Source organism: Micromys minutus (assembly GCF_963924665.1).
Source record: "Micromys minutus genome assembly, chromosome: 31".
NCBI classification, from domain to species: domain Eukaryota; kingdom Metazoa; phylum Chordata; class Mammalia; order Rodentia; family Muridae; genus Micromys; species Micromys minutus.
Genome location: NC_137966.1, coordinates 15664171 through 15688592, shown reverse-complemented (window position 1 = coordinate 15688592; position 24422 = coordinate 15664171). Strand labels below are relative to the sequence as shown.

Genomic DNA, 24422 nt, shown 5'->3' with positions numbered 1-24422 from the left:
TGTGTTGTTCTTTGTGGAAGCCAGAGAAAAAAGCCCAGAAACCAAAAATGATTCTTTGAAAGGGTAGACAGAACTGATAAGCCATCAGCTAGTCTGACTAAAGGGGAGGAGATTTAACTGACCAAAGTGTGAATTAGAGGAGACATCTTAGTCCCTCTAGAGAAATAGATGGGACTACAAACAAACTCCATGAGCAGCTATACAGCGATTAAGATTAAGAACCTAGGAAAAGCAGTTGATTGCTAGAAAGGTACAATGTCAATTAAAAAATAGCTCAAGTAGCCAGTGATGGTGGCACACACCTTGAATCCCAGAGGCAGGTAGTCAAGGCCAACTCCAGAGCAAGCTCCAGGACACTCAGCGCTACAGAGAAACCCCAAACCCCTCAAGGATCCCTACAGCAAGTAAAGAGCCCAAGTCAGTCATTGAGAATCATCACAAAGACAAGCCAGGGGCTTCTTGCTCAGTTCTAGCAGCCATTGAAGACTGACATCACTGTTCTCTCCTTATAGGTGTCTGGGGACCAAAACCCCACACCCACAGGCCAGCAGGCCCTAGAAGTTGACAGCTACCTGGACCCATCTGTGCTAGACAGCTCCCTCCTCACACTCTCTGGTCTCACAGAGGTGAATGCTCCCCCGGGACTCAGGGCAGGCTGAGCCAGTTAGAACTGGTTGGGCTGTCATCTCTGTTGCTGCTGCAGAGCACACTAACCTGACTTTTCCTTCTAAGCAGGCCTTCTCTGGTCAAGTGAAGAATGATTTGTTTCTGGAAGATGCTAAAAGGTGAGGCTGCCTAAAGAAGCTGTGAGCTTTAGCCTAAGTCATCATTGCCTGGCAGGCCATGTTGGGGTGTTGGGTTGCGTGTCTTCATCCTATTTTGGCAATCTCTGGGTAGCATCACTGGTGTGTCTTTGTGTGTGATGCTTCCTGTGCCTGTGTGACTAAACTTGGGTCGGGTACATGTAACACTGTCTTATGTTACCCACAGCCTGGTGTGCTGGCCATCCAGTGAGGCCACTCTTAGTTGGCCAGACCTGCTCAGTGACCCATCTGTTGTGAGCAGCACACTGCAGCAATTGGCCCAGGGCAGGCCTGGCTGTATGTTGGGCTCAGAGGAAGATGGTGCCTCTCTGGTTAGCCCTTCCTTGCCTGCCAAATACTTGTCAGCCTCAGGTGAGCCAGAGATGGGAATGGCTTCCAAGCTCTAGAGAAATTGAAAGTACCAAGTGTCCTACCACTTCAACATGATTTGTTCTCTCTAGATGAAGACCTAATCCATCAGGTACTGGCTGATGGGGCCAACAGCCTGGTTCCTACCCAGGATGCCCTCATAGAAACAGACCTGCTTACTAGCCTGTGAGTGCCTGGCATGGTTGGAAGGAGGTAGGGTATTCGGGGTAGCTGTGCTGTGGGACCCTACGCCTTCCTCAGGGCTGAGGCCCTGACTGCACTGTGACAGTGCTGGACTGTGCCTGTGTGGCTTGGCAGCTCCACAGAAGGAAGTTGATGGGATCCCCAGGGACCCAGCATCCTTTAGAGAAGTGGCAGAAGCAACGAGCACAGACCTCAGGGGCTTGGTCTACAGAGATATTTTGGGTTGTGTTTTGAGGCAGGGTCTTACTGCATAGCCATAAAGGAGCTTTGACTTTGGAGTCAGAATTGAGAAATCATGAAAACGTTCTTAAGTACCTCATTTTCACTTTGAAACTATTTTATTTGGATGCTGAGAATTAACAAGTTTCTTGGTTTTTCTGATTCAGTGACAAGAGTTACTGAATATGTTCTTTTTCTCATCCATATCTATTTCAATATCTATACCTTTGTTTGAAAATGTTGTTTGTTTGTTTTTGTTTTTTGGGGTTTTTTTTTTCTTTTTTCTTTTTTCTGAAAGAGTTTCTTTGTGTAGCCCTGGCTGTTCTGGAACTCATTCTGTAGACCAGGCTGGCCTCGAATTTACACAGATCTACCAGCCTCTGTCTCTGTGTTGGGATTAAAGGCATGCACCACTAGCACCTTGCTCATTCTAAATTTCTTTCTTTTTTAAAAATTTATTATATATATAACATATATATATAAGCACACTGTAGCTGTCTTCAGACACACCAGAAGAGGGCATCAGATCCCATTACAGATGGTTGTGAGCCACCATGTGGTTGCTGAGAAATAAACTCAGGACCTCTGGAGAGAGCAGTGCTCTTAACCTCTGAGCCATCTCTCCAACACTTAATTCTAAATTTCTATTACCAGAAATTGGTGATGTACAAACTATACCAGAATGTAGAAAGGGAGACTTCTGAATTACTTGACTACGGTATGGAGAACTTAGTGACCTAGGGAATTGCAGCTCATGCTACCAGCCCCCACCTGATCTCCTTAGGGTCAACCCAGGGTGAGTCCCCAGAGGTACCCTGCTAGGTGACTGAGACAAGAGTCTGTACTTTGTGACTCTCTTTGCCATCCTTCTTTAACAAATTCTCTGAGCTTCTTTCCAAGTGTGGGGACTTGTGTATTCCCAGCTGTACTTCCATCTCATGCCGTTTTCTGCCTGGACCGTTGCTAGGACCTGCTCTCTGGGCTCTGTGGGCACTCTGTACCAGCTCTGTAGTTCTCTGACCCTGTTTTCCTGGCTCCCTCTTGTTCTTGCTATATCACACATTACCTTGTATTCTGTGCTTAAAAGGACAGACTCCGGTTATCCCCACATCAGCCTCACAGCAGGGATAGAGGCCAGTGCTAGCCAGTATTCCCCAGGACTTTGGCATCCAGCTGAGAGTGGATCTGTACTGGTAACTGATTGAACAGTGATGGGCACAGACACAGCTGACTGAGTCTGATGAAAACCCGGTTCTCTGCGCTGTGCATCTTAACAGTATTGTCTCCTTAGGTACTCTGTAGACAGCCACAGTAAGAATAGTAAGAAGTAGTGTGCCTGTTAATGTGCCTGATCCTTATCAGACGGGAATGCTGATATTAGATGTCCTCAATTTTTAAACTCTTAGCTAAATGCATTATGACTTTTATGTTCAGAGAAGTTAATTTAAAGAAAAAACATTATTTCCATTTATTTTCTGTTCTGTGGGTGTTTGCCTTGGTAAACCTTGCTCATTACATGGCACAGATCCAAAGACATTTAGCAGGACTCCGTGGCAGGTGAACACTAGTGTGGACCATGCAATTAAGAGCCCCTGGGACACAGAAGGCATGGGAACTTCCCCTCAGACAGCCTGGTTGGCTCATATCTTCTTCTTGCCCTCTTAGCCTTGCTTCCTTGTTTGTTCATTTGGTTGATTTTGAAACAGGGTCTCACTATGTATTAGCTGAATCGGAGCTCACTGTGTAGACAAGGCTGGCATTTTTTAAAAGCACAAACCACACAGGAGTGTACATCTCTGCAGAATTCTACAGGGCAGGGCTTGGAGAGTACACGTGAGGTTTAGAACACAGTCCTGTGTGGCTGGAATGGTTAAAGAAGGGCTACTGGGTCATGCCAGCACAGACCATGTAAGATACAGACTTAGTTGGGCCCTGGGCAGTGGGTGTATTTACAGGAAGCAAGGAGAATGACCGTGGTGTCATGCAGCCCAGCATCACATGCCTCGTTCAGGACTCTAGGATGCTGAAGCAACTGCCCCTGGATGCATGCAGACTCATCCCACTGCTTCTTTCCTGGACGACGCACAGAACTTATGGCTCTTTCCTGTGCCTAGGTCCAGCGTTCCTGGAGAGAAAAAAGAAACTCTGATACTGCAGACAATGGGGGAGAAGAGACCACCCAGCAAGGGCCTGACTTGGGAACAGTCTCCGGTGACAAGGCTTTCTAGGACAGGTACACTCATGCAGAGCAGGACATCCCTTCCAGGCCTTCCTGGGCTGGCAGCCATGCAGTTGTCTGTGTCTCCAGGACTGGTGGAAGGCCTTCGGAAGCGACTGCTGCCTGCCTGGTGTGCCTCGCTGGCCCACGGGCTCAGCCTGCTCTTGGTAGCTGTGGCTGTAGCAGTTTCAGGGTGGATTGGTGCCAGCTTCCCTCCCAGCGTGAGTGTCATGTGGCTTCTCTCAAGCAGCTCCAGCTTCCTGGCCTCATTTCTTGGCTGGGAGCCCCTTAAGGTGAGAGGGCTCCTGGAGGGGAGGGGCTTCCAGTCTCATGCCTGCCAGCTGACTGCACTGCCACCCCAGGTCCTGCTGGAAGCCCTGTACTTCTCACTTGTAGCCAAGCGGCTACATCCTGATGAAGATGACACTCTGGTAGAAAGTCCAGCTGTAACACCTGTAAGTGAGCGTGTGCCCCGTGTGCGGCCCCCACATGGTTTTGCACTCTTCTTAGCAAAGGAGGAAGCCCGCAAGGTCAAGAGGCTCCATGATATGTTAAAGGTAAGCCTTGGCCACCCACAGCCCCACCTCCCATCGCCTGCCCTGCTCCTGACCCCCAGTGGACAGTCAGGGCTTTGCGCCTCCCGTCCTCCCATCACCTGCTGCCCCCTATCGGTGTTAATGTACACCCCAAATTCCTGCCACATCTAGCCTAGAGGGTGCTGGGCACAGCCATTTTAGTTCACAGAGCTTATGTGTCTTCCCCAAGAGAAGCATTAGGACTATAGGACTGTGCTGCCATTCCTTAGTATAGACACCGTGACAAGGGCAGTCTTAAAACCCCACTCTAGCCCTGAAGAATGGGATCAGCTGATCAGAGCCATCTATCCCTGTCCCCCAGAGCCTCTTGGTGTACATGCTTTTCTTACTGGTGACGCTGCTGGCCAACTATGGGGATGCTTCTTGCCATGGTCACGCCTATCGCCTGCAGAGTGCCATCAAGCAGGAGCTGGATAGCCAAGCCTTTCTGGCCATCACCCGGTAGGGACACTCAGGACATATACATTCAGGCACTGGACCAGGGGGCACTGATACCCACCAAGGCCCACTTTTGTTTTGTCTTTAGTCCATCCCACCCTGTAGGGAACATTTGGAAGTGTCTAGAGTCAAGGGTGTCCTACAGTTGATGAGCCACATGTAACCCAGGATAGCTATGAATGAGTCCTAACACAAAGTCATACATTTCCTATTTAAAGCATGAGGTATTTTGTTTTTTGATATGGTTGTTTATATAACTCCGGTGTACAGCTCTCAAGCATGACCTTTATAGACAACAACATATCACAGTGTCATACAAAATGAACCTATGTAATGGAAACCACTGTGTGACCCAGATAAGCAAAAGACTGCACACCCCTGATCTAGATACTGTTTGTGGTCAGAACCAGAACCATGCTGGGATACCCAGGGGTGGAGAATCGCAACACTGCTTAGTCTTCTGTGCTACACAGAGTATCAGGACAAAATTATCTGCCCCAAACACCAGCAGTCCAAGAGTAGGGAACATGGGCCCGGCATTGTCCCTTCCAGCTGCCTCAGCTGCACTTCCTGGACTGTGACAGCCTTGGTCTCAGTGACGGACTGTTGTTGGCAGGTCTGATGAGTTCTGGCCATGGATGTCACATGTGCTCCTGCCTTATGTCCATGGGAACCAGTCTAGCCCTGAGCTGGGGCCTCCACGGCTACGGCAGGTGCGGCTGCAAGAAGGTAAGCTTGGGATGGTGGTGCCTGCTCACCACTGCTGCTTCCTTAGCGACCTGCAGTCTACTAACTCTGCCTAACTGGATGGCTTTTGTCCTCGTTAGTTTTTTGCCTTTTTATGACATCATCATGTTTGCTCTGTGGGTGGCTAGGAGATTTGGGGAGGTCACAGCACAGGAGCTCAGCTGAGTTGAACAGCAAGTCACCCGTTGGGTTACACTGTATGCTGAGTCCTGGCCTTCTGCTTTCTAGCATTCTGCCCGGACCCTCCTAGCTCGGAGCACATGTGTTCAGCTGCAGGAAGCCTGAGCACCGGTGACTACGGCATTGGCTGGCAGAGTGTGGTGCAAAATGGCTCTGAGACATGGGCCTACTCTGCTCCAGACCTGCTGGGGTGAGTAGAGCAAGAGCCTAAGGCCCACCTGGGTGAGGGAAGTTCTCCAGAGGATCTTCTGGCCCCCATGGGGGCACATCCGTCAGATGCTCTCAGGACTAGGGAGTTTCCAACCCTGCTGTCTCCACAGCGCCTGGTACTGGGGCTACTGTGCAGTGTATGACAGTGGGGGCTACGTACAGGAGTTAGGACTGAGTCTGGAGGAGAGCCGTGCACGGCTGGGTTTCCTGCAGCTGCACAACTGGCTTGATAGCAGGTAGGTGCTGGGCGAGGGAAATGGGCAGAAACTAGCAGCTTCCTTGGCAGGCCTCTGAGCCTCACTTCTAGTCAGCTGTCCCCATGCCTAGCCCTGAACCTCCTGTGCCCCACCCTCCCTTCCATGCCTTCTGTGTAACTGGCAGTGTACCGTAGCCTCTTCCCATCCTGCATGCTCTGTTCCCGTACACACGGCCCCTCGTGCTGACAGCACCCTCCATGCAGGAGCCGCGCAGTGTTCGTAGAACTCACCCGCTACAGCCCTGCTGTGGGGCTACATGCTGCCGTTACACTGCGCCTTGAGTTCCCTGTAGCCGGCCATGCACTGGCTGCCTTCAGTGTCCGCCCGTTTGCGTTACGGCGACTCAGCACCGGCCTGTCTCTGCCACTACTCACCTCGGTAGGCCCTTCCACTTGACATCTCTCCTCAGGATCCTGGTCATGCCCCCACAGGAATCCGAACACTTGACCACCCCCCTCATGTATCTCCTCTCAACTTGCCCACTCCCAACCCAGGTGTGCTTGCTGCTATTTGCCTTGTACTTCTCCGTGGCCGAGGTGCACACCTGGCGCAGAGAAGGGTGTGCACGTACAGCGAGGCCAGATGCCTGGGCACGGTGGCTACTGGTGATGCTGACTGCAGCTGCAGGGCTGGTACGCCTGGCGCAGCTGGGCATTGCTGACCGCCAGTGGACCCATTTTGTGCATGACCACCCACGCCGTTTCACTAGCTTCGACCAAGTGGCTCAGCTGGGCTCTGTGGCCCGCGGACTGGCAGCTTCACTACTCTTCCTGCTTTTGGTCAAGGTGAGGGCCAAAGGTGCAGCCTGGTGCATAACTAGAACCAGACTCCCATGGCCTGGTGAAAGCTGACCAGTTGTCTCCTATCCACAGGCTGCCCAGCAGCTACGGTTTGTTCGCCAGTGGTCCGTTTTTGGCAAAACACTGTGTCGGGCCCTGCCAGAGCTCATGGGAGCCACCTTGGGCCTGGTGCTGCTCGGCGTGGCCTATGCACAGATGGCCATCCTGGTAGGTTGCTGCTGTGGGGTGTACCAGGGAAGGGCCTCACCCAGGGCATGCCTTTATCTGTGTCTCTCTCCCATAGCTTATTTCCTCTGGTGCTGACACTTTCTACAGTATGGCCCGAGCCTTCCTGGTGCTGTGCCCTGGGAGTAGGGTCCCCACTCTGTGCCCTTCTGAGTCCTGGTACCTGTCCCCTCTGCTTTGTGTGGGGCTCTGGGCTCTGCGAGTGTGGGGTGCCCTGAGGTTAGGGGCTGTCCTCCTGCGTTGGCGGTACCATGCCTTACGTGGGGAGCTCTACCGCCCAGCATGGGAGCCACAGGACTATGAGATGGTGGAGCTTTTCCTGCGTAGGCTTCGGCTCTGGATGGGCTTCAGCAAGGTCAAGGAGGTGGGTACGGCCCAGTGGGGGGGAGAGGGACACACCCTGGGTCTTGCGAGCCCAGGGTGCAGCCGGACTGACCGAGCCCCTGTGCCGCCCCCAGTTCCGCCACAAGGTCCGCTTTGAAGGAATGGATCCACTACCTTCCCGCTCGTCCAGGGGCTCCAAGTCATCCCCAGTTGTGCCTCCACCCAGTGCGGGGTCAGAAGTCTCACACCCCTCCACCTCATCCAGCCAGCCAGATGGGCTGAGTGTTGGCTTAAGCCGCTCAGCACTGAGGCTGGAACCAGAGCCCTCACGCCTACATGCTGTGTTTGAAAGTCTGCTTGTCCAATTTGACCGACTCAACCAGGCCACAGAGGACGTCTACCAGCTGGAGCAACAACTCCAGAGCCTTCGAGGCCATGGGCACAGTGGACCTCCTTCCTCTCCCTCCCCTGGCTGCTTCCCAGGCTCTCAGCCAGCTTTGTCCAGCCACCACCTTGCTCGGGCCAGCCAGGGGCTAGATCAGACTCTAGGCCCCAGCAGGATGTCCCTGTGGCCTAACAACAAGGTCCACCCCAGCAGCACTTAGGCCCTAGGGGTCTTGGCCATTCCTTTCTCTGGGAATGCCTGGAGCACACTGGCCTCTCAAAGCCAGGGTGGACACCACTCAGTATTACCTTCTGCTGCCCTCTAGGTTGGGCCAGGCAGAACGGCTGCATGCCAGTTCTTTTGGGTACAGGTATTGCTGCCTTCCTTACCTGTCCACCTATGGGGCTTCAGCACTTTAAAAAGGCTGTGTGGACAGCCAGGACCCAGGGTCCCCTCCCCACAGGAGGACACAGCAGTATTGGACCAAGTGAGTACCCAGCCTCCAAGATGCTAATTTATTTTCCCGAGTCCTCAGGTTCAGCGGGCTGTGCCCAGCTCTATCCCTAGGCGGCCATCTCCTCTTGCTAAAAACCTAAGCTCGAGGGAGGGCTGAGCTACACTTCTTTATCCGTCCCCTAAGTTATTACCTCTCGTTTCTGCAGCATACTTGCCCTCTAGCTACCTTCTGCTTGCTATGTCCACCATCAATAATTTATATGGGGTTAAAATGTATATATTTTTGTATGTCAGTATTTTCTACTTGGGCTGAAAATGGGTCCGTTGTTACCCAGGGTAGGGGTGCAGGGGAAGCTGCAGCTATTTCTGGATCCGAGTCTGGCCTTGGGCAGGTGCTGGACAGCAATTGGGGCCACCATGGCCTTGTTTGCCTCCCTTGTCTGAGGCCAGGTAGCACACAGATCTGCTGGTTTCAGATCTGAGCAAGGGCAGGACTTCTGTGGATAAAATATGCCAAGAAGTTATTGGACAAGCCCACCAATGGGGCTGGCCCCGTGGTGGGGGAGAGAATGTATGTGATGGCACCTGCCTGCTTCTGAGGGCTCAGCTGCAGCTCCAGCCTTGATTCTGCCCCAACCCCAGACAAGACAAAGTCAAATAAAGAAGCTGTCTGACTGCTGTCCGTGCTGCTCTCTGAACTCCAAGGGCCAGATGGGCAGTTTATTTCATGTAAGAGTATAGTCAGGAGGTGTTACTGGACAGGGAAGGGCCAGCTGCATTGCTAGCCACAGTTCTCTAGTCATGGGTCTGGTGGCCTCACACAAACTCTGTGAAGTCATCCACGGAGGAAATGAGGCGTTTCCGCTGGCCTGTTTCATAGGTGGGTGTAGCCTCTGTAGGGGCTTGAGCTGGGACTTTGGTGTGGGCTGGTGGGTGCATCAGAGGCAAGCTTGAGTTTGAGTAGTGTACCTCTTCACGGATCTAGAGAGAGAGAAAGCTTTGGCAGTGAGCGCAGAAGTTCTGTTCCAACAAGATTCAGACATCATATCTCTGAAGCCCTGTCCTCCCTACCCGCTGGCGGAGACGCTTAATGTGGCGGAGTCTCGCGATCCATTTGGAGGGATAGATGTCAGTGGGGTTGGATCGGCTGTGGTGTACCTGTGAGGCCATCTGGAGACGACACAGGAGCTCATAATGAGCTCCAGCAAGGAGCACCCACCCACCCATCTCCCCAGGCTGCAGCCACCACTCACATTTGCATGCAGGGCCATCTGTCGGGCCACAAAGGACAGGTTGCGGTCAGACACAATCTTGGCTACGCTGGTGTCCACAAGGCCCTCCATGTCTGTGGAGACACATTGCTCATACCTGACTCAGGCCACAACTGCCACCCTACCCAGCCTGGACCTCACCTTTCCTGCACTGCAGGGTCAGTAGGTTGCATTTGTAGTCCAGCGGTGTGATGATCACATGGACAAAGTTGAACTGGCCCTGCTCAGACAAGAGGAAAGTCATCCCGGCGTGAGCATGTGCTAAAGGCCACTCCGCATCACTGCTGTGTCGAGGTCTGTCACCTCAGTAAGGCAGCATTTGGCCACCTGCCTTTGTCTTCATCTGTGGCTAAACAACCTACTCTGCATTAGCTTAAAACATACAACCTGTCTTGCAGGCTGCCTAGCACTCGAAAAGTACTCCCGACACACACACACACACACACACACACACACACACACACACACACGAGAGGAGCGGAGGCTATTCTAGGATGACACTGCCCATGAGCCCCAGAGCCCTGCCTCATCTGCGATAGACTGCAGACCCAAGTGTGCCATAGCGTGTCCAACAAGGACTCTTGAAGCCACTGTACGCAGACAGAACAACGCTCCTGCTGGCACTGTGCACCCGCCAGGGCAGATTCATCTAGTTACTCAGGAAGGCCTCATCCTACTGTGTAGCTGATAGCCTGTCCAGTGCATGGGGCTCCCAAACACAGACCCTCCTAAGACACTCAAGGCCACTTCAAGATGCACCAGCGGGCATTTGTGTAGATGACCTGGGCTGCTGACCAGCCTGGTGATGGGAGTGGAAGAGCTCAGCCATTGCCTAGGTAACCAGCTCTTGGAGTTCTCACTCACCTTAATGGTGCCCAGCTTGAAGTCCTCACCAGAATCATTGTAGATGATAGAAACAAAGTCGTTGCCCAGGTGCCGTTTCTTGTCACAGCGGTGCTTGTCCACATCCTTGGTGGGCATCAGGGTGGCAATGTGGAAAACAGCTGTAGAGTGGGTGACACGAGACTGGGTGCCAGGACAGGACCCCAAATGCTGGACTTAAGGGCCCAGGCTCAGACCTCTGTCTCCCTCCAGAGGGGGGGCTTGGATGCAGGCCTACCTAGAGCAGTGCCCACCTTGCATGATGTCATCATGCCAGCAGTAGGTGAACTGTCCATCCTCACCACACACATCCAGTCCACCTAAGTACACCTTGTCTGGTTGGCAGTCCTTCAGCTCGATAAGCCGACCTAGGCCTGTCAGGAACTCTGTGTACCTATAAGAGCCGTGCTCATTTGACAGGATGGCCAGCTCACTGCTGCTCTGTGGGAAAATTCACCAGTTCAACAATCCTAAGTCTGGCAGACTGGGCACCGATGGAAAGCCATCCCCCACTCAGAACCTTCATGCTTACATCTGTCCAGTCTCTATACATGGTGTCACCTGGCCTCCCTCCCTCCCCTCTCTATCCCTACACATTCAGCTAGCAAAATCAATACACCCAGTACCCTAGCACTGCTTATCAACCCTGCAACCAAACCCAAGCCAGTTCCTCTTGCTTGGATAGTGATCACCTGACCCCATCAGGGCACTACACAGCAGAGGGGCACTTTTCAAAATGCTGGCGTTAATTGTGGCTCCAAGTAGTCCAGGGTCCCCACCTCCCTCAGAAGAAAAGTATAGCTCATGTTCATATATTGGGCTGAGATTGTCCATGATGGCCCTCTGTCTCCTGACACTTAGCTACCCTCACTCAGTGGCCACCGTGGGAACCCAGAACTCTACTGCATCATGCGCCCGGCAGTCCTCACAGCTCTGCATACCAATACGTTGGCCTGTCGTCTCATGGCTGTGCTTCTGGCTCAGGGCTCAACAAACTCCCAAGGACTCCAGAGTATCAAAGAATCAGAGACTGAACTCTGAGGTGGGATATACCTATACCTGCTGTTGAGACCCAGTAGGTCTATGCTGACCCCAGGGCCTTACCTGGCCTTCTCCCACATACAGGACAGCAATCTTGTGAGTATCGTAGGATGGGATCTGGTCAAGGAGCTGCACGGAGCGTTCAAAGGACTGCAGACACATAGAGCCTATGTGAGTTCAGGGCAGACACTACCCTGCCACCAGCCACCAACCCAGATCGCCTACATAGCACCAGTCCTCAGGAATTTGTCTCTACCCAAGTACAACACAGCATGTTACCATGAGGGGCTAGACCCTCTGTGACTCCACCCCTACTGTGGCATAAGGAAGGCTGGCCTACCTCATTGGGCAACAGGATGGGTTTATTGGACTCATCACCAAAAAAGGGTGAATGGTAGAGCTGTAGGAACACAAAGCTGCAGAGAAAGCATTGGTCAGGGCAGGGCCCGGATGGAGGCCTCACCTGTAGAATAGCAGGACCTAAACTCTATGTCCAAGGACCCACCCTCCTTATGGCTTCCACCAGCCACAAGAAGACACAAGAATCCGTGTCTGCCGGTTCTCCAGGCAGTGTCTGGGAGCTCTAGCCAAAAACAAAGTGTATCCCCTGGAGTTGGTAGCACCTGGGGATTTGTGCCCACCTGGGGTTGATGCCTGGCACCTTTTCAGCACTGGAGGCCGCAGCTCTGCTCTTGAAGTTATCCCTTTCTACCCTCTTTCCCCTGCGTGATGGAGCTGAATCAGAGATGGTATAGCCTCGGGGCCGGAGGCCACTGGGGGAGCGGGGAGAACTGGAAGGCAGGGGACCTTCAGGTGGGACTGTGATTCGGCTCTCTTCGCCCGGAGCTGACCAGGTAGCTGCTTCCCCATCCAGGATCCCCGACTGGGACCGGACCTTAGCCTCAGGACTCAGCCGTCCAATGTCAGTCTTTTCCCCTATGTCTCCAAGGATGTCCTGTAAGGTCTGCAACTCAGGAGACGAGCTAGACTTGCTCAAAGGCTGTGAGGGCTGGAAGGAGAGGTCCACTGCAGGCCGAGCCCCCTCAGAGGAGATGGCCCGCTCAATGGGGATACCCCCTGCAGCCAGCTCCTCCAAGTGGGACTTTTCTTCCTGGCTAGATGCTGAGGATGACTGCAAAGACGAGGAAGAAACACTGTTAGAAGGCACTTAAGCACCAGGTTCCTCTGGCTCCCCCTCCAGTCCTCTGGTAGTCCTGCCATCCCTTCTGACAACCTGAAAAAGGCCCACAATAAATGCCACCCAGATAGAAGGTGAGAGACCCAGGTGGTGGGAGCAAGAGAGACATGGGGGGAGAAAGAGGAGGACCTATCCAGTTCACACAGCACATTAGTGTAGGGCCAGGAGGTCTGAGATAGTCGCACATGCTGTGCCACTTGCCCCGGCTTTCCCAATGGCTTCCCATGATACTCACCCTGCTGTAGGTGCCAGGCCGCTGGCAGTGCCTGTCTGTACCTAATGCTGCCTCAAAGTCCTCCAGCTCGGGGGGCTCTGCGGGCACATGAGCCTCTCCTGGACTTCCCTCCTCAAGAACCACGGCCGAGTCTGAGAGGACACAGACAGGGCTACTTGCTGTGTGCTGGGCAGGGTCGGACGCTCATGTGACCTCAGAACACCAGCTTCTCCCTGCTGGAAGGGCAGCACCTGGCAGAGCTTTCCACCCTCTGCCTGTGGCTGCCACTGCAGCAGGCTGGAGATGGACTCTGAGGCCTGGGGAGCCCTGGCTCTAACACCTCCAGCAGGCCAGGGTGCTGTAGCTCGATCCACCCCTGCATCACTAACAAGGCAGGTAGGAGAGCAGGGTAAGAATCCCCACTCAAGAAGGGTTCCAGCATGGGAGGGTACAGGGTCTGAAGCCAACTCAGACTAGTTTCTCCAGGACTTTAGACCTGAGAAAGAAGCTGACGGGATGTCCCCATAAGCAGACTTGCAGCCTATTCTGGGGACAGAAGCTTCAAGTCTGGTACTTGAGGAGAGGGATGAAGTCCCTAGGCAGCACATGCCAAGGCAGGGCATGGGTAAGAAGCAATCAAAGGTCAGTGCAGCCTGACTGACACCCTCCCCTAGCTTTGCACCCTGCAGCAGCCTTGCATACACTGCCCTCCAAAACCGGGGGAGGCCTTGTCACCAAGGTCCTCGACCAGCTATGATGAATGAGGTGTGTAAAAAAGTCAGATCAGTAGCCAGGAAAAGGGCTCACCTGGGCCCTAGGGCCAGGCTGAAGCCCAACAGCTGCCACCCGCATGGAAAAAGGAGACCTACCCAACCTGTCAGTCAGAGGCCACACACAGCTCAGAAGCGAAGCTCAGCTCAAAAGGACATGTGTCAAAGGGTTCGCATGGGCTAAGCACAGGTGTCCTACACAAGATGTCCCCATGTCAGCCAGAACCCTGCTCCCCAAGGGCGATGAGAGGCTCAGCCAGCCATGGAAGGGTGACCAGATGAGGGAGGAGGAGAACAGCGTCTATGAGGCAGAGTGGTGCTCTGCAGACCACACGGTTTCCTCACAGGGACGCGCCAATACCTGCCCAGGAAACGCTCCTGTGCAGCTGTCCTTGGCAGCTGGGCTGGTACAGGGAGGAGAAAGAAGCCACTGCAAGGTAACCACGCGAGTAGCCTCGTCAGCGGCAGAGACTGCACAAGGCCGAGCAGAGAGGATGGGCATAGCCCTGGGCCTGGAGAGGAGAGAGGGGAGGGCCAGCGGCGGCCAGGGCCGGCACACAGGGCTCCCAGCTCTCCAGACAGCATGCACAGCCTTCGGGAGGTCAGTGCTGGCCAGCTGCTGACATATGGGTATCCTCAGCCTCCAAGTACCATCTATGGCCACATGAGCAAGGACCTAGCTGGGCAGGGTTGGCAGGCTGGGAGCACCTAGGCAGGCAAGCTCAGGGGTCCCACCTCAGGCCCGGGGTACGCTCAGCTGCCCGCAGTGCCCCCTCACCCAGGCCTAGCCCAGCATCGAAGTGCTGCCAAAGGCTCTAGAGAGCTCCACCCAGACACTGCCAACTTCAGCAGCAACCTGACGATAGCAGGAGGTACCAGTCTCCAAGGAAGAGGGGTTCTTCAGCAGGCATGAGCCTGCTCCTAAACTTTAGGGACCAGAACACTAGTGCCCCCCAATCACCCTGAAACCACGCGTGAGAGGCCTCAGTGGAGGAAGCCATGCTGCCGTCAGACCAGGCATCTGCGGCTCAGCACTGCCCATGGTCTGTGCTCACCTGTATTAGAGCGTGGGAGAGTAGGAGGCTTGGCCGTGCCGGCCGCTGGCACCGACAGAGACTTGTACAGGGCCGTGTCCCGGTGCTCCTTGAAGCGCTCAGCAGCCATAAGGGCGTTGGACAGCTCTTGCAGGGGCATGTTGTTGATGTCTGAGGAGAAGGGGCTGAGCGGGTTCTCCAAGCTCATCAGCCAGCTGGTGTTTCCTGGGGTGGGTGGTACCTCAAGCCTTAGGCCACGCTTCTCGCAGTCACCTCCGCTCCTAACACTATCTCTAACAGCCTCTGCCCACTCAGGTACCCTGTGCTGCTCCAGGCAAGCACTGCACTGAGGCAGCCGAGGTATAGCCTTCTACTACATCCCCACAGCACCCACGACTGTTCCTGGGCTTGGGACCTTTGTTAAGCCACTCCCGATGATTGGCATGCCCCTGCTGCAGGCTAAATTCATATGCTAAGCTCAGAGAGGACCTCAGAAAATGTCTGTGGAAATGGTAAAGAAAGAAGATAACAAGGTCAAATGAGAGTACAGCCCCCTCTAGTGACTGGTGTGCACAAAATAAAGGGTCTGGGCTCAAATCTCTTTGAGGACAAAGAGAAGAAAGCCACTTGTAGGCTCAGGAGAGGGCTCAGAAGGAATCAGCCCCACCTATTTTGAGTCTCATCTTCTGGTCTTCTACACTGGGAAACTAAACATCTGAAGGGCAAGCGGCACTGTTTGGCACTTTACAAGACCAGCCTCAGAGTCATTGTCTCAACACCCCTAGGCTTATTGCTCTGGGTCTACAGCCTGAGGAAGACCCCTGGAACTCTCCAGGCTGCCTGCTTTCTCAGTACCTGTGGGCCTGCGGACCAAGATTTCTGCCCAACCCTGGGTCAGCAAAGGCACATAGGCTGCCAGATTCGTCTTCTCTGCTGTTGGCAGCTGGGCTCCTGAAGTGGGCTTCTCAGGCTTTGCTGCTGGTGCTGTTTGTGGTCCTAGAGAAGCAGGGCCACCTGGGGTGTAGGGAGCTGAAGTATCCAGGACACCAACCCGAAGGCCGTGGCCCCCTAAAAACGAGGGAGTTTAGAACTGATGACCACCACTTACCCAGTAAAGTCTCCAGCACAGAGCAGACCCTTAGACACACAGTCTAGCAAGCCTGGATGAACCTGGCCCATGCCTAAGGAAAACCAGAATAGGACAGCCCCAACTACTGGGTTTGGTTCTTTTAGAGTGGTAGCCTCAGAGAGATGGCTCAGTGGTTAACAGCACTGGATGCTCTCCCAGAGGACCTAGGTTCAGTTCCCAGCAACCACATGGCAGTTCACAATTATAATTCCAGTTCCAGGAGATCTGACACCCCCACACAGACACACATGTAGGTAGAACATCAATGTATATAAAATAATAATAAATAAGTCACTAAAGAACAAAACAAAACAGGCAGTATTGGCCCAAGTGTTTAATGCCAGCACTGGAGAGGCAAAGGCAAGTGGATCTTTGTGAGTTTGAGGCCAGCTTGGTCTATAGAGTAAATTCTAGGACAGCCAGGGTTACACTAGAAAACCCTGTATTAAACAAACAAACAAAACAAGAAGGAGGAGGAAGAGTGGTAGCCTCCTGCGCAGAGAACAGCAAAGGGAGCCGATGCCCACCCACTGGCCCACGACTTAGCAATGGTAACAGAGAGCAGTCTGGGTGAGCTGGCTTCCAGGCCCCTCAGCGGCAGGAGCCTCACTCCACTGAGAAGCAGAGGCACCATGCCTCCATCCACAAACTGAAACAGTATGCCACAAGGACAGTATCCAAGAACCACCAGGAAGTGGCCAGTCACAAAGCCAACAGACCTTCAGCTCCTCTGCACACTGAGCCAAACTGAGAGGGGGAATGGGTACATGTCAGCAGATGGCTTAGGTAGCGTCTCACCTGACATGGAGCGGACCCGGTCCCGGGACCCACGGGACACCTGTTGCCCAGCCTGGGACTCCAGTTTGGCCGGTGCTTCCTTTGTCTGCCTCACATGTGTGCCAGGATCAGAGCTAAGGACAGAAGTGGCCATACACAGTCAACCACGGTCCCACAGGGCTTCTAGGAACATAGTGTACGCAGAAGGGAGGGACAGTCACCTTGACTCTGAGCCACCCTGCAGGTCCCCGGAGTCCAGGCCCAGCAACGACCGAGTACCGGTTCCCACACTTGTTGTCACAGTGACAAGCTTATTTCCAACCAGCCAGGTTTTGGTCCTACCCCCTGCCAGGAGGAACTCTCCCACAGGGGACCTAAAAGAGTAAGAATGTCCACCTCCTTCTTGTATGTGCAGGGCCAAAGGGAACTCCAGACCTCAGGAGCCCAGAGCAGCTGCCACCTTGGGCACCCTGTTCAGCCACAGAGGAACAAGTAGACAGCTGCCCCTCCCACCCGCAGTGCCCTGGTCCTGTAGGTCCTCACACCTCTTGGGGACTGCAGTGAAGTTGGAGAACACATATCGGGCCATCATGTCTAGACATGTTTCTGTGAGTTCCAAGTGGAGATTCTTCAAGTTGTCATCAGCCTGGGCCATAGAGTTTTCATCCGCAGACCCCAGGCTGGCGCTGGTAAGGGATGTCTGTATTCTGCTAGAGGAGGAAACCATGCCCGGGTTAGGGGTCAGGACTAAGGAAAGGACCATTCTGAGTCACCTACCACCAGGAGCCAAAGCTCAATGCATGCACGGCCAAGATGGCCTTGCTCAGAAAGCCCACCAGGCCCAGGGCGCAGTGGCTAGTGAAGCTACAACCTTACAAGCCTGTGGACCACATCATCCCAGAGAGGAAGGGAGGCAGGAGCCTCACAGCAAAGCCCCTCTGGAGCACAGCTGAGAGGATGGTGAGACAGGACATCCCTCTCCCCAAAGCACATAGGAGTTAGCCATGGCTGCAGCCCACAGCTTAGTCATGCAGACTTCAGAGACCACAGGAGGACAGAGCAAGATTGCATTCTGCCCACAGGGCCACCTCCTGTCAAGGACGGGCTAAGTGAACTGGGGTGACTGGTCAAGCTCCACTTATGCCCCAGGAACCAGAGGAAGGCCTTTTATAGGTTTGATTCTGACATGGATGTCACAGCTCTTTAGCCACATTTTGGTTGTAAGGAGTCGGCCAGGAAGAAAGAGTTGATGGGGGATACTATTGAGTACCTCACTGTCCCCAGCTCTCAGAAGCCACACTGAGGTGCAAACCCAAGGCAGGCACTAGCAAGGAGCTAGATCTCAGGGTGACTGAAGCCACACCCACGGAAGGCTAGAAGGTGAAGGAAGCTGTCCTATCACAACTCACAGGAAAATGCTAGCACCTACCTCTGGGGCCCAGTAGCTCCCCCACCCCTCCAGGCTGGCCTGCACCCCAGATCCCTATACAAAAGCCTCTCATTCCCCTAAAGCCCAAGAAGAAATCTGCCCTACGGAATGTGATGGCAAACTTAGGGTAGTGCGTGTCTGCCACCTGTACAGGAGCAAACTGGATTTGCAAAGCTCTTGGCCTTGTCTTTGTGGTACCAACCTGAGGGCGCTGGTACTAGCCTCCCAGTTTTCTCAGAGCAGCTACTCTTGCTCTAGTCAGGGCTTGGAGGATGACCCCTGAGGAGGCTGTGCAGCCAACTGTGCTTATACAGGCTTGGACAGAATGCAACCTTCCCACCCTTTGCCACCAGGCTTTGTTGGCTGGGACCAGGCTGCCCTCCAACTCTTGTCAGGGAGAGCTGCCAGCAGGCGAGGTCATGCATGCAGCCCCATGCACCGCCACCCGGGTGCTCACGGGGCCAAGCTCCAGGTCCGTGCCCCCCACCCGACACAGCCCCACTACCTGCGGACCACATGTTCAGATACACTGATGCTGCGGCACCGGAAGGCCTCGGCTGCACAGCTCTCTTTGAATTCTTTCACAGGTGGAGAGTTATTCAGGCCTTGTTTGGGGGCTCTGGCTATCCTCAAACTACCGGACGAGGAAGGAAGCCCCAAGCCCCAGAGAGCCCAGCTCCCAGGAATGGGAGAACAAGCCATTGGAGGGGTGAGGAGGAAAGGTCCCAGGCCACAGGGTCAAGATGGAGAGGTCCCGCGGGTGAGATGAACAACAGAACCATGCCAAAGGACAGTGAGCAGGGGAAGAAACAGAAAACAAAAATGCATAAAAATACAGCTTGTAAATGTGACCAAGAAAAAATGTGAGGTCTCACGCATGACACCAAAACAAAAGACATTAGTGCAAATCAAATGTGTGGATCGCCCGGCACGGCAGATTCCAGGCTAGGCAGACCAATATCCCTGATTACCCCAAAGACAGGCCTTGAGGCCAGGCCCTGGAACTCACTGTGAAAAAAGGCTACTTCTCAACTCAAGCCCAAGGGGCCGAAAGCCCCTGAGAGGAGGAGGCTCTGGCCAAGGATGGTCAAACTGACATTCTTCATCCCCAACCACGGGGCTGGAGTACAGGCTGCACTGGAAAGTGCCGTATCCCACCCAAGGAGAGCTGAGACAGCCCGCAGGAAGCGGGGCAGGCAGGGCGGCAGGGCAATGAGGTGCAAACGGAACAACGAGGACCAGCACAGCTCTGCTTTCAGGTTTAGCACAAGCAGCTGTGATGGTGAAGAGCGTGTCCCTGGTGAGCAAGCTCTGGAGGAAGAGGGGTGGCTCTGGCTGAAGGCTGGGCTAACCAGAGACCGTGGGACCAAGGAGATGCCTCTGGGCTCTCCCTGGCCAGGCCCAAGTCACAGCTGCCATCTTTTACTTGTGTTGCAGCACAGTGAGGCCCAGCCCTGTACATAATCCTGGCCCAGAGAGACCAAGATGCTGGCACAGGCTCCACAAGCTGTAAGCCAATCTAGCAAATGGGAGATATTAGCAGCCTTTGCAGATCCTGCCCAAGGGCATCTTAGTCTCAGGTCACCATGTACGATGACACCCCTTCATTCCTAGGTCACTAATCACAAGTCACAGCCCAGGGGCCCACCCTATTTGGCATCAGGTATATTCCCAGCAGACCCCGAACCTTTTGGGTCTCTCATTAAGACTGGTGCTCCGTGCTCTGAAACTGTCCTTCTCAGGGGTATCATCAAAAGACAGGAGGACATTGGAACGCAGACCCTGGAGTAGGGACAGAGACACAAGCTGTGAGGGGGACAATGGAAGACCAAATCTGCATTTCTCTTCTCATGCCTACCTCGGGTTGAGCCCAATAAGCCAGCTCAGGACAGCGGCTCCTAAGTGTTGGAGCCCCAACCGCTTCCCACTCCACCCATGGCCCCTGGACTAACCTTAGTGATATACGGGACAAAATCCTTCCGAAAGGGCAGTCGGCACCTAATGAACCACATCGCTATGACATGATGAGCCAGACACACAATGTACTGGTTGAACCTAGAAGAGACAGAATTCTGGTCTCCCTCGTGGCATCCAGGGAAGCCATCTTACTGCTCAAGACCCTTAAGCCTGGAGCCCGCTCTACTCCAAGAGGCTGGGACCGGCCATGGCTCTGGGGGACCCAGGGCGACCATACTTACTTGGAGGGATTGGTATAGGGCAAGGAGATGGCAAACACACTCGCATACTGCTCTGCAGCGAAGTTCCTGTAGAGGTGGGGCAGCCTGGCCAAAGCTGTGAACAAGGCCAGCCGTCAGAGAAGCCCAGGCCACAGCTGCAGACTGGCATCACACCCTGTGCTTCACACCCAACAGTCAGGGCAGCTACCCACACCCCAGGAACAAGCAGCCTGCGGTTCCTAGACCAATCCTAGCCTACGGCCTGCAGCTGTATGATCCATGAGCTGCAAACATTGAGACTCTTTACAGGGTAGTAAGTAAAACACAGTTTATGTGGCCCACGAGTACCAACTTTCCACAGTGCTGAGCGGCTGTCTAGTATCTCAGGATCCCAGGAACACTGCTCCAGATACACAAGGAGGCGGGAAAGGGGGAACAGCACAATGCCCTGAACTTCTGACAAGGGAGGGACAGAGCAAGTAAAACTGGCAAAACCCATGTGTTCTAAGAGCAGAGAGAAGGCTAAAAAAGAGCCAGTCTAGGTGTGGGGCAGAGGCTGAGGATGGCAGGCAGGCTTATGAGCAGGACGGTGGCACAGAGGCGGCACAAGTACCAAGACCCATGTCCCCAGGGAGGCCAAACTGTATGCAATCATGGAGAAGACACGGGGACTTGCTCAGAGGTGCAGGCTTATACTCAAAGGCCCGTCCCACAGATACGCATGTAAAGGCTCTGTAGGCAGAACCCCACACACTCACTAGACAGGAACTCCAGGAGGGGGATGGCCATGCTGGCTGTGGCAGAAATGTGTGTGAGCTTCACCACCAGGACAGGGAGCGCCTTGATGATGATGTCGGGCATCTCCACACTGCAGATGGCCAAGGCTACCACGCACTGGCTGGCACAGCGAAAGATAAGGCCTTGTTCAAGGCAGTACACCATCTCACGCTAAGGGGAAGCAAGATACAAGATTTGATCTGCCTGCCCTCAGCTGGCAAGCCCCCACACCCTGACCCCTGCCCAGGAGGGCCATGCTGCTCTGATATACCAGGTACTTCCAAGGGCCTTATTTCCTTCTGTTGCCTGCTCGGAGATGATTCTTGAAGGAGAGTGGGAGTAAGTCTTAGAAACGGACCTCAATGCTTAAGAGCCCAGCTTCCCAGACAGTACCTCACCCTATGGCCAATATAAGGAAACTAGATGTCCTGGGCTCACAACCCCACCACTCTGGGCCTTCCAAAGAACTGGCCTTCAGGGGAGGCACCAACTGATGTAGCAAGTCCCTCCTGGTAGTACACTCTACAAAAGGCAACAGTAAAGTGACATTTCAGGGCAGACTGGAGCTCACTGTCCCAGAACATATCTGCTTCCTGAAGTCAACCTCGAAACATTTCAGAGTCAGAGCCTTGTGAGTCAGCTTAGAAGCCATACTGCCTCAGAGTCATCTAATGCCAGAGGGGACTGTGGAGCACACCCCAGTGTGCAGGGACATTCCATTCAAGCTGGACCTCAGTTCCCAACAGTGCTGTAGCCAGGAACCTGGCCTCAGGGAAAAGACAGGCCTAAGTTGAGCTCCAGTCCTTCTGCTGGCTGCAAGGACTGTGAGCAGGCTCCTGACCTCAGCAAAAGCTCCATTTTGTCATGGAGACATAGAATCTAAGGGACACAGGGAGGACAGTAAAGAACAGCATAGGACATGAAGTGAGAACTGTGTGACTCTAATAAAGGAAGTGACAACCAGGGGTCCTGACCAACCACCACCTTCTTAAAGATGGTCTGGTCACCGGTCCCCAAACCTAACAGAAAGAGTTCAAGAAGTGCTTCTCAGAGGGGAGGTCCTGCTGAGGAGAAGACAATGGGCACAGCCAAAGGTCATTATCAAAGCCCAGAGCCTGCAGAGAACTGACAACTTCTTAGAGCCTGGGTTTTAGTTGCCTGAATTCCCTGGCTGTCTGACAGGCAGCATGGAACAAAGCCATCACTCTGGTGCAGAAGACAAGCAGCTCATCGAGTGCCCCTTGGTCCCACTGTCCCTCTGCCCATCTCTCACCTGTCTGGTCTTGTCCAAATAGTTGTGATAAGATATTAATGCTGTTAGCACAGGAACCACGGCCAAGTGCAGATCAGTTCTTGAGAAGCCTTCTGGGGTACCTCGGAGCCGCTCAAGGGTCTTTGGGGCTGAAAGCTATCATAAGACACAGCCCTGAAACCTCTGCTCCACAGCATGACTCCTCAGGAGGCCAGGGTGTGCTAGGGAAGCCCAGGAGCCTTCCAGGCAGAAGTCTTTGTGAGAAAACCCTCAATTTGTAATTGCAACACTGTAGCAGTGCAATCTGACCGTCCTGGGTGTTCAAGTCTAGTCTAGGGGATGTACACTTAGTAACATGTCTGTGGTGGTCTGAATGAAAGTGGTCCCCATAGACTCAGAGAATCGCATTGCTGGAGGTGTGGCCTTGTTAGAGTAGGTGGGGTCTTATTGGAGGAAGTGTGTCATGGAGGTGGGGGGGAGCCAGTGGTTCCCTTGTCTCTTCCTGCTGCCTGCAGATCCAGATGTAGAACACCCAGCTCCTTCTCCAGCACCAAGCCTGCCTGCAGGCTGCCATGCTTCCCGCCATGACAATTATGGACTGAACCCCTGACCTGTAAGCCAGCCCAAATGAAAAGTTTTCCTTTCTAAGAGCTGCAATGGTTACTGTGTCTCTTCACAGCAGTGGAAACCTAACACAATGTCCTCGACTAGGGACCTCCAATGCTCATATCTGGGATGGGACAGAATGTCCCTAGGGCATTTTTGACAGTATAGCCTCTGGCCTCTGTTAGCCCCAGGATCATGGTCTGGTGTCAAGGCTTATTCTGAGAGACATAGGGTCCCAGCTAGATAGTGTAAGTGTCTGTGAGGAACACCCTACATGGACGAGAAAGCCTGTTTTTATGGCCCACTGCAAAAGCCCACCATGAATGACAGAAGAGGAGGTGGCCTGTCGCAGGGGCTGTGGTGGCATTACCATGGAGCAGAGGGCAGAAGACAGCTGGTCAACACTGCAGGGGGAGGTGAAAATGAGGACTTTGTAGCGCAGAGACTCAGGCAGCTTGCTGAGCACCAGCTTCAGCACCTTCCAGTCGGTCTCCTAGAAGGGAGGATTTGACTGTGGAGGCAGGGCTCTCTAGACCTTGGGAACAAGGCCCTACCCAGAGATGAAGCTGTGTGCTGCTACACAGCTACAAGGCTCGGATTGCTGCTCCTTTGCCACAAGGTATTTATGGAGCCTTGACCTCTGTCCCTCAACTGGATTGGTAGCTACTGCTCAAAGACAGCCTTGGACATGAACAGACATGACAGTGGTGGCCGTCCAGAGGCCACACTGGGTGGAGACCCAGCAGAGAGCCAATGATCCCTCCATCTTCTTAGTACAACTTACAACTTCCCCAGACTAGCTGTCGTCCCTCACCTACCCAGTGAGGGGCCGGTGACTACCTGCCTCAGGATGGGGAGGGGTCTCGACCCCCCAAGCAACTTCTATGTTAGTTAAGCTTCTACAACAATGGCACTGTGGCAGGAAAGCTAAGTCATAGCTGAGGGTTCAAGGGACCACACAACAATCCATAAGCCAAGATCTCTGACAGAGAGCCAGTGTCAGCCTAAGGCCACAGCCACAAAGAAGATATGAGTCATGGCTCTTGACTTCTGCCTTATACCTCCATCAGGGAGAGCCCACTCCCAGAGCCAAACCATAAGCTGTCCTGAAAACCGTCAACACTGTGATAGAAGGCCTGAATACTCCTAGGAAACAACCTGCCAGCTCCAGCATTTCCACTCCCTCCAGCCCCCCCCCCCCCCACTGTCTCACTGCCGTGGTCTCTTGCCTGGCATCTTTAGCACCTCTCACTGCACAAAACCACACTGCCTACTTCTAGGCTTTGCTGACTCATCTCTGGAACCTTCCCTATTGTTCAGGCCTAAACTCAGGCCTGCCTGGTGGATGCTCCTAAGACATCCTGTGCCGTCTCCCTGAGGTGCATGCTGGCCTAGGGTTACTGTCATGTGGCTACACATCTAAGTCCTGCTGTA

The 24422-nt window shown here is 53.8% G+C and overlaps 2 protein-coding genes across 18 annotated transcripts in view; one reads left to right on the top strand and one right to left on the bottom strand.

The window, feature by feature from the left end:
* The window catches only part of PKD1 (polycystin 1, transient receptor potential channel interacting), a 45269-nt gene extending 36171 nt beyond the window's left edge, over positions 1-9098 (top strand). Inside the window, exons 31-46 of one of the 2 annotated variants that reach the window (XM_080942157.1) lie at positions 513-626; positions 736-785; positions 991-1175; positions 1265-1358; positions 3710-3828; positions 3904-4106; positions 4176-4370; positions 4711-4850; positions 5464-5576; positions 5823-5964; positions 6095-6220; positions 6445-6619; positions 6736-7026; positions 7114-7248; positions 7325-7630; positions 7725-9098. In XM_080942157.1, coding sequence (XP_080798283.1) covers positions 513-626; positions 736-785; positions 991-1175; positions 1265-1358; positions 3710-3828; positions 3904-4106; positions 4176-4370; positions 4711-4850; positions 5464-5576; positions 5823-5964; positions 6095-6220; positions 6445-6619; positions 6736-7026; positions 7114-7248; positions 7325-7630; positions 7725-8195 — 2859 coding nt within the window. In that variant the 3' untranslated portion in view covers positions 8196-9098. Of the gene's footprint in view, positions 1-512; positions 627-732; positions 786-990; positions 1176-1264; positions 1359-3709; positions 3829-3903; positions 4107-4175; positions 4371-4710; positions 4851-5463; positions 5577-5822; positions 5965-6094; positions 6221-6444; positions 6620-6735; positions 7027-7113; positions 7249-7324; positions 7631-7724 lie in introns of both variants that reach the window. The other variant, XM_080942156.1, reaches the window with a different exon arrangement.
* Positions 9099-9113: 15 nt separating this feature from the next.
* TSC2 (TSC complex subunit 2) overlaps positions 9114-24422 on the bottom strand; it is a 32909-nt gene continuing 17600 nt past the window's right edge. For 3 of the 16 annotated variants that reach the window (XM_080942147.1, XM_080942139.1, XM_080942148.1), the window contains exons 20-42: positions 23359-23481; positions 22404-22538; positions 21112-21301; positions 20375-20468; positions 20129-20231; positions 19864-19958; positions 18682-18810; positions 17293-17457; positions 16969-17121; positions 16769-16881; positions 15697-15909; positions 14863-15066; positions 14169-14237; positions 13059-13189; positions 12267-12757; positions 11966-12041; positions 11689-11775; positions 10839-11025; positions 10567-10706; positions 9844-9922; positions 9685-9776; positions 9503-9601; positions 9114-9412 (exon numbers count right to left, since the gene is read on the bottom strand). In XM_080942147.1, coding sequence (XP_080798273.1) covers positions 9248-9412; positions 9503-9601; positions 9685-9776; positions 9844-9922; positions 10567-10706; positions 10839-11025; positions 11689-11775; positions 11966-12041; positions 12267-12757; positions 13059-13189; positions 14169-14237; positions 14863-15066; positions 15697-15909; positions 16769-16881; positions 16969-17121; positions 17293-17457; positions 18682-18810; positions 19864-19958; positions 20129-20231; positions 20375-20468; positions 21112-21301; positions 22404-22538; positions 23359-23481 — 3333 coding nt within the window. In that variant the 3' untranslated portion in view covers positions 9114-9247. The remainder of the gene's footprint in view (positions 9413-9502; positions 9602-9684; positions 9777-9843; positions 9923-10566; positions 10707-10838; positions 11026-11688; positions 11776-11965; positions 12042-12266; positions 12758-13058; positions 13190-14168; positions 14238-14862; positions 15067-15696; positions 15910-16768; positions 16882-16968; positions 17122-17292; positions 17458-18681; positions 18811-19863; positions 19959-20128; positions 20232-20374; positions 20469-21111; positions 21302-22403; positions 22539-23358; positions 23482-24422) is intronic. The other 13 variants (XM_080942150.1, XM_080942152.1, XM_080942151.1 and 10 more) reach the window with 7 other exon arrangements.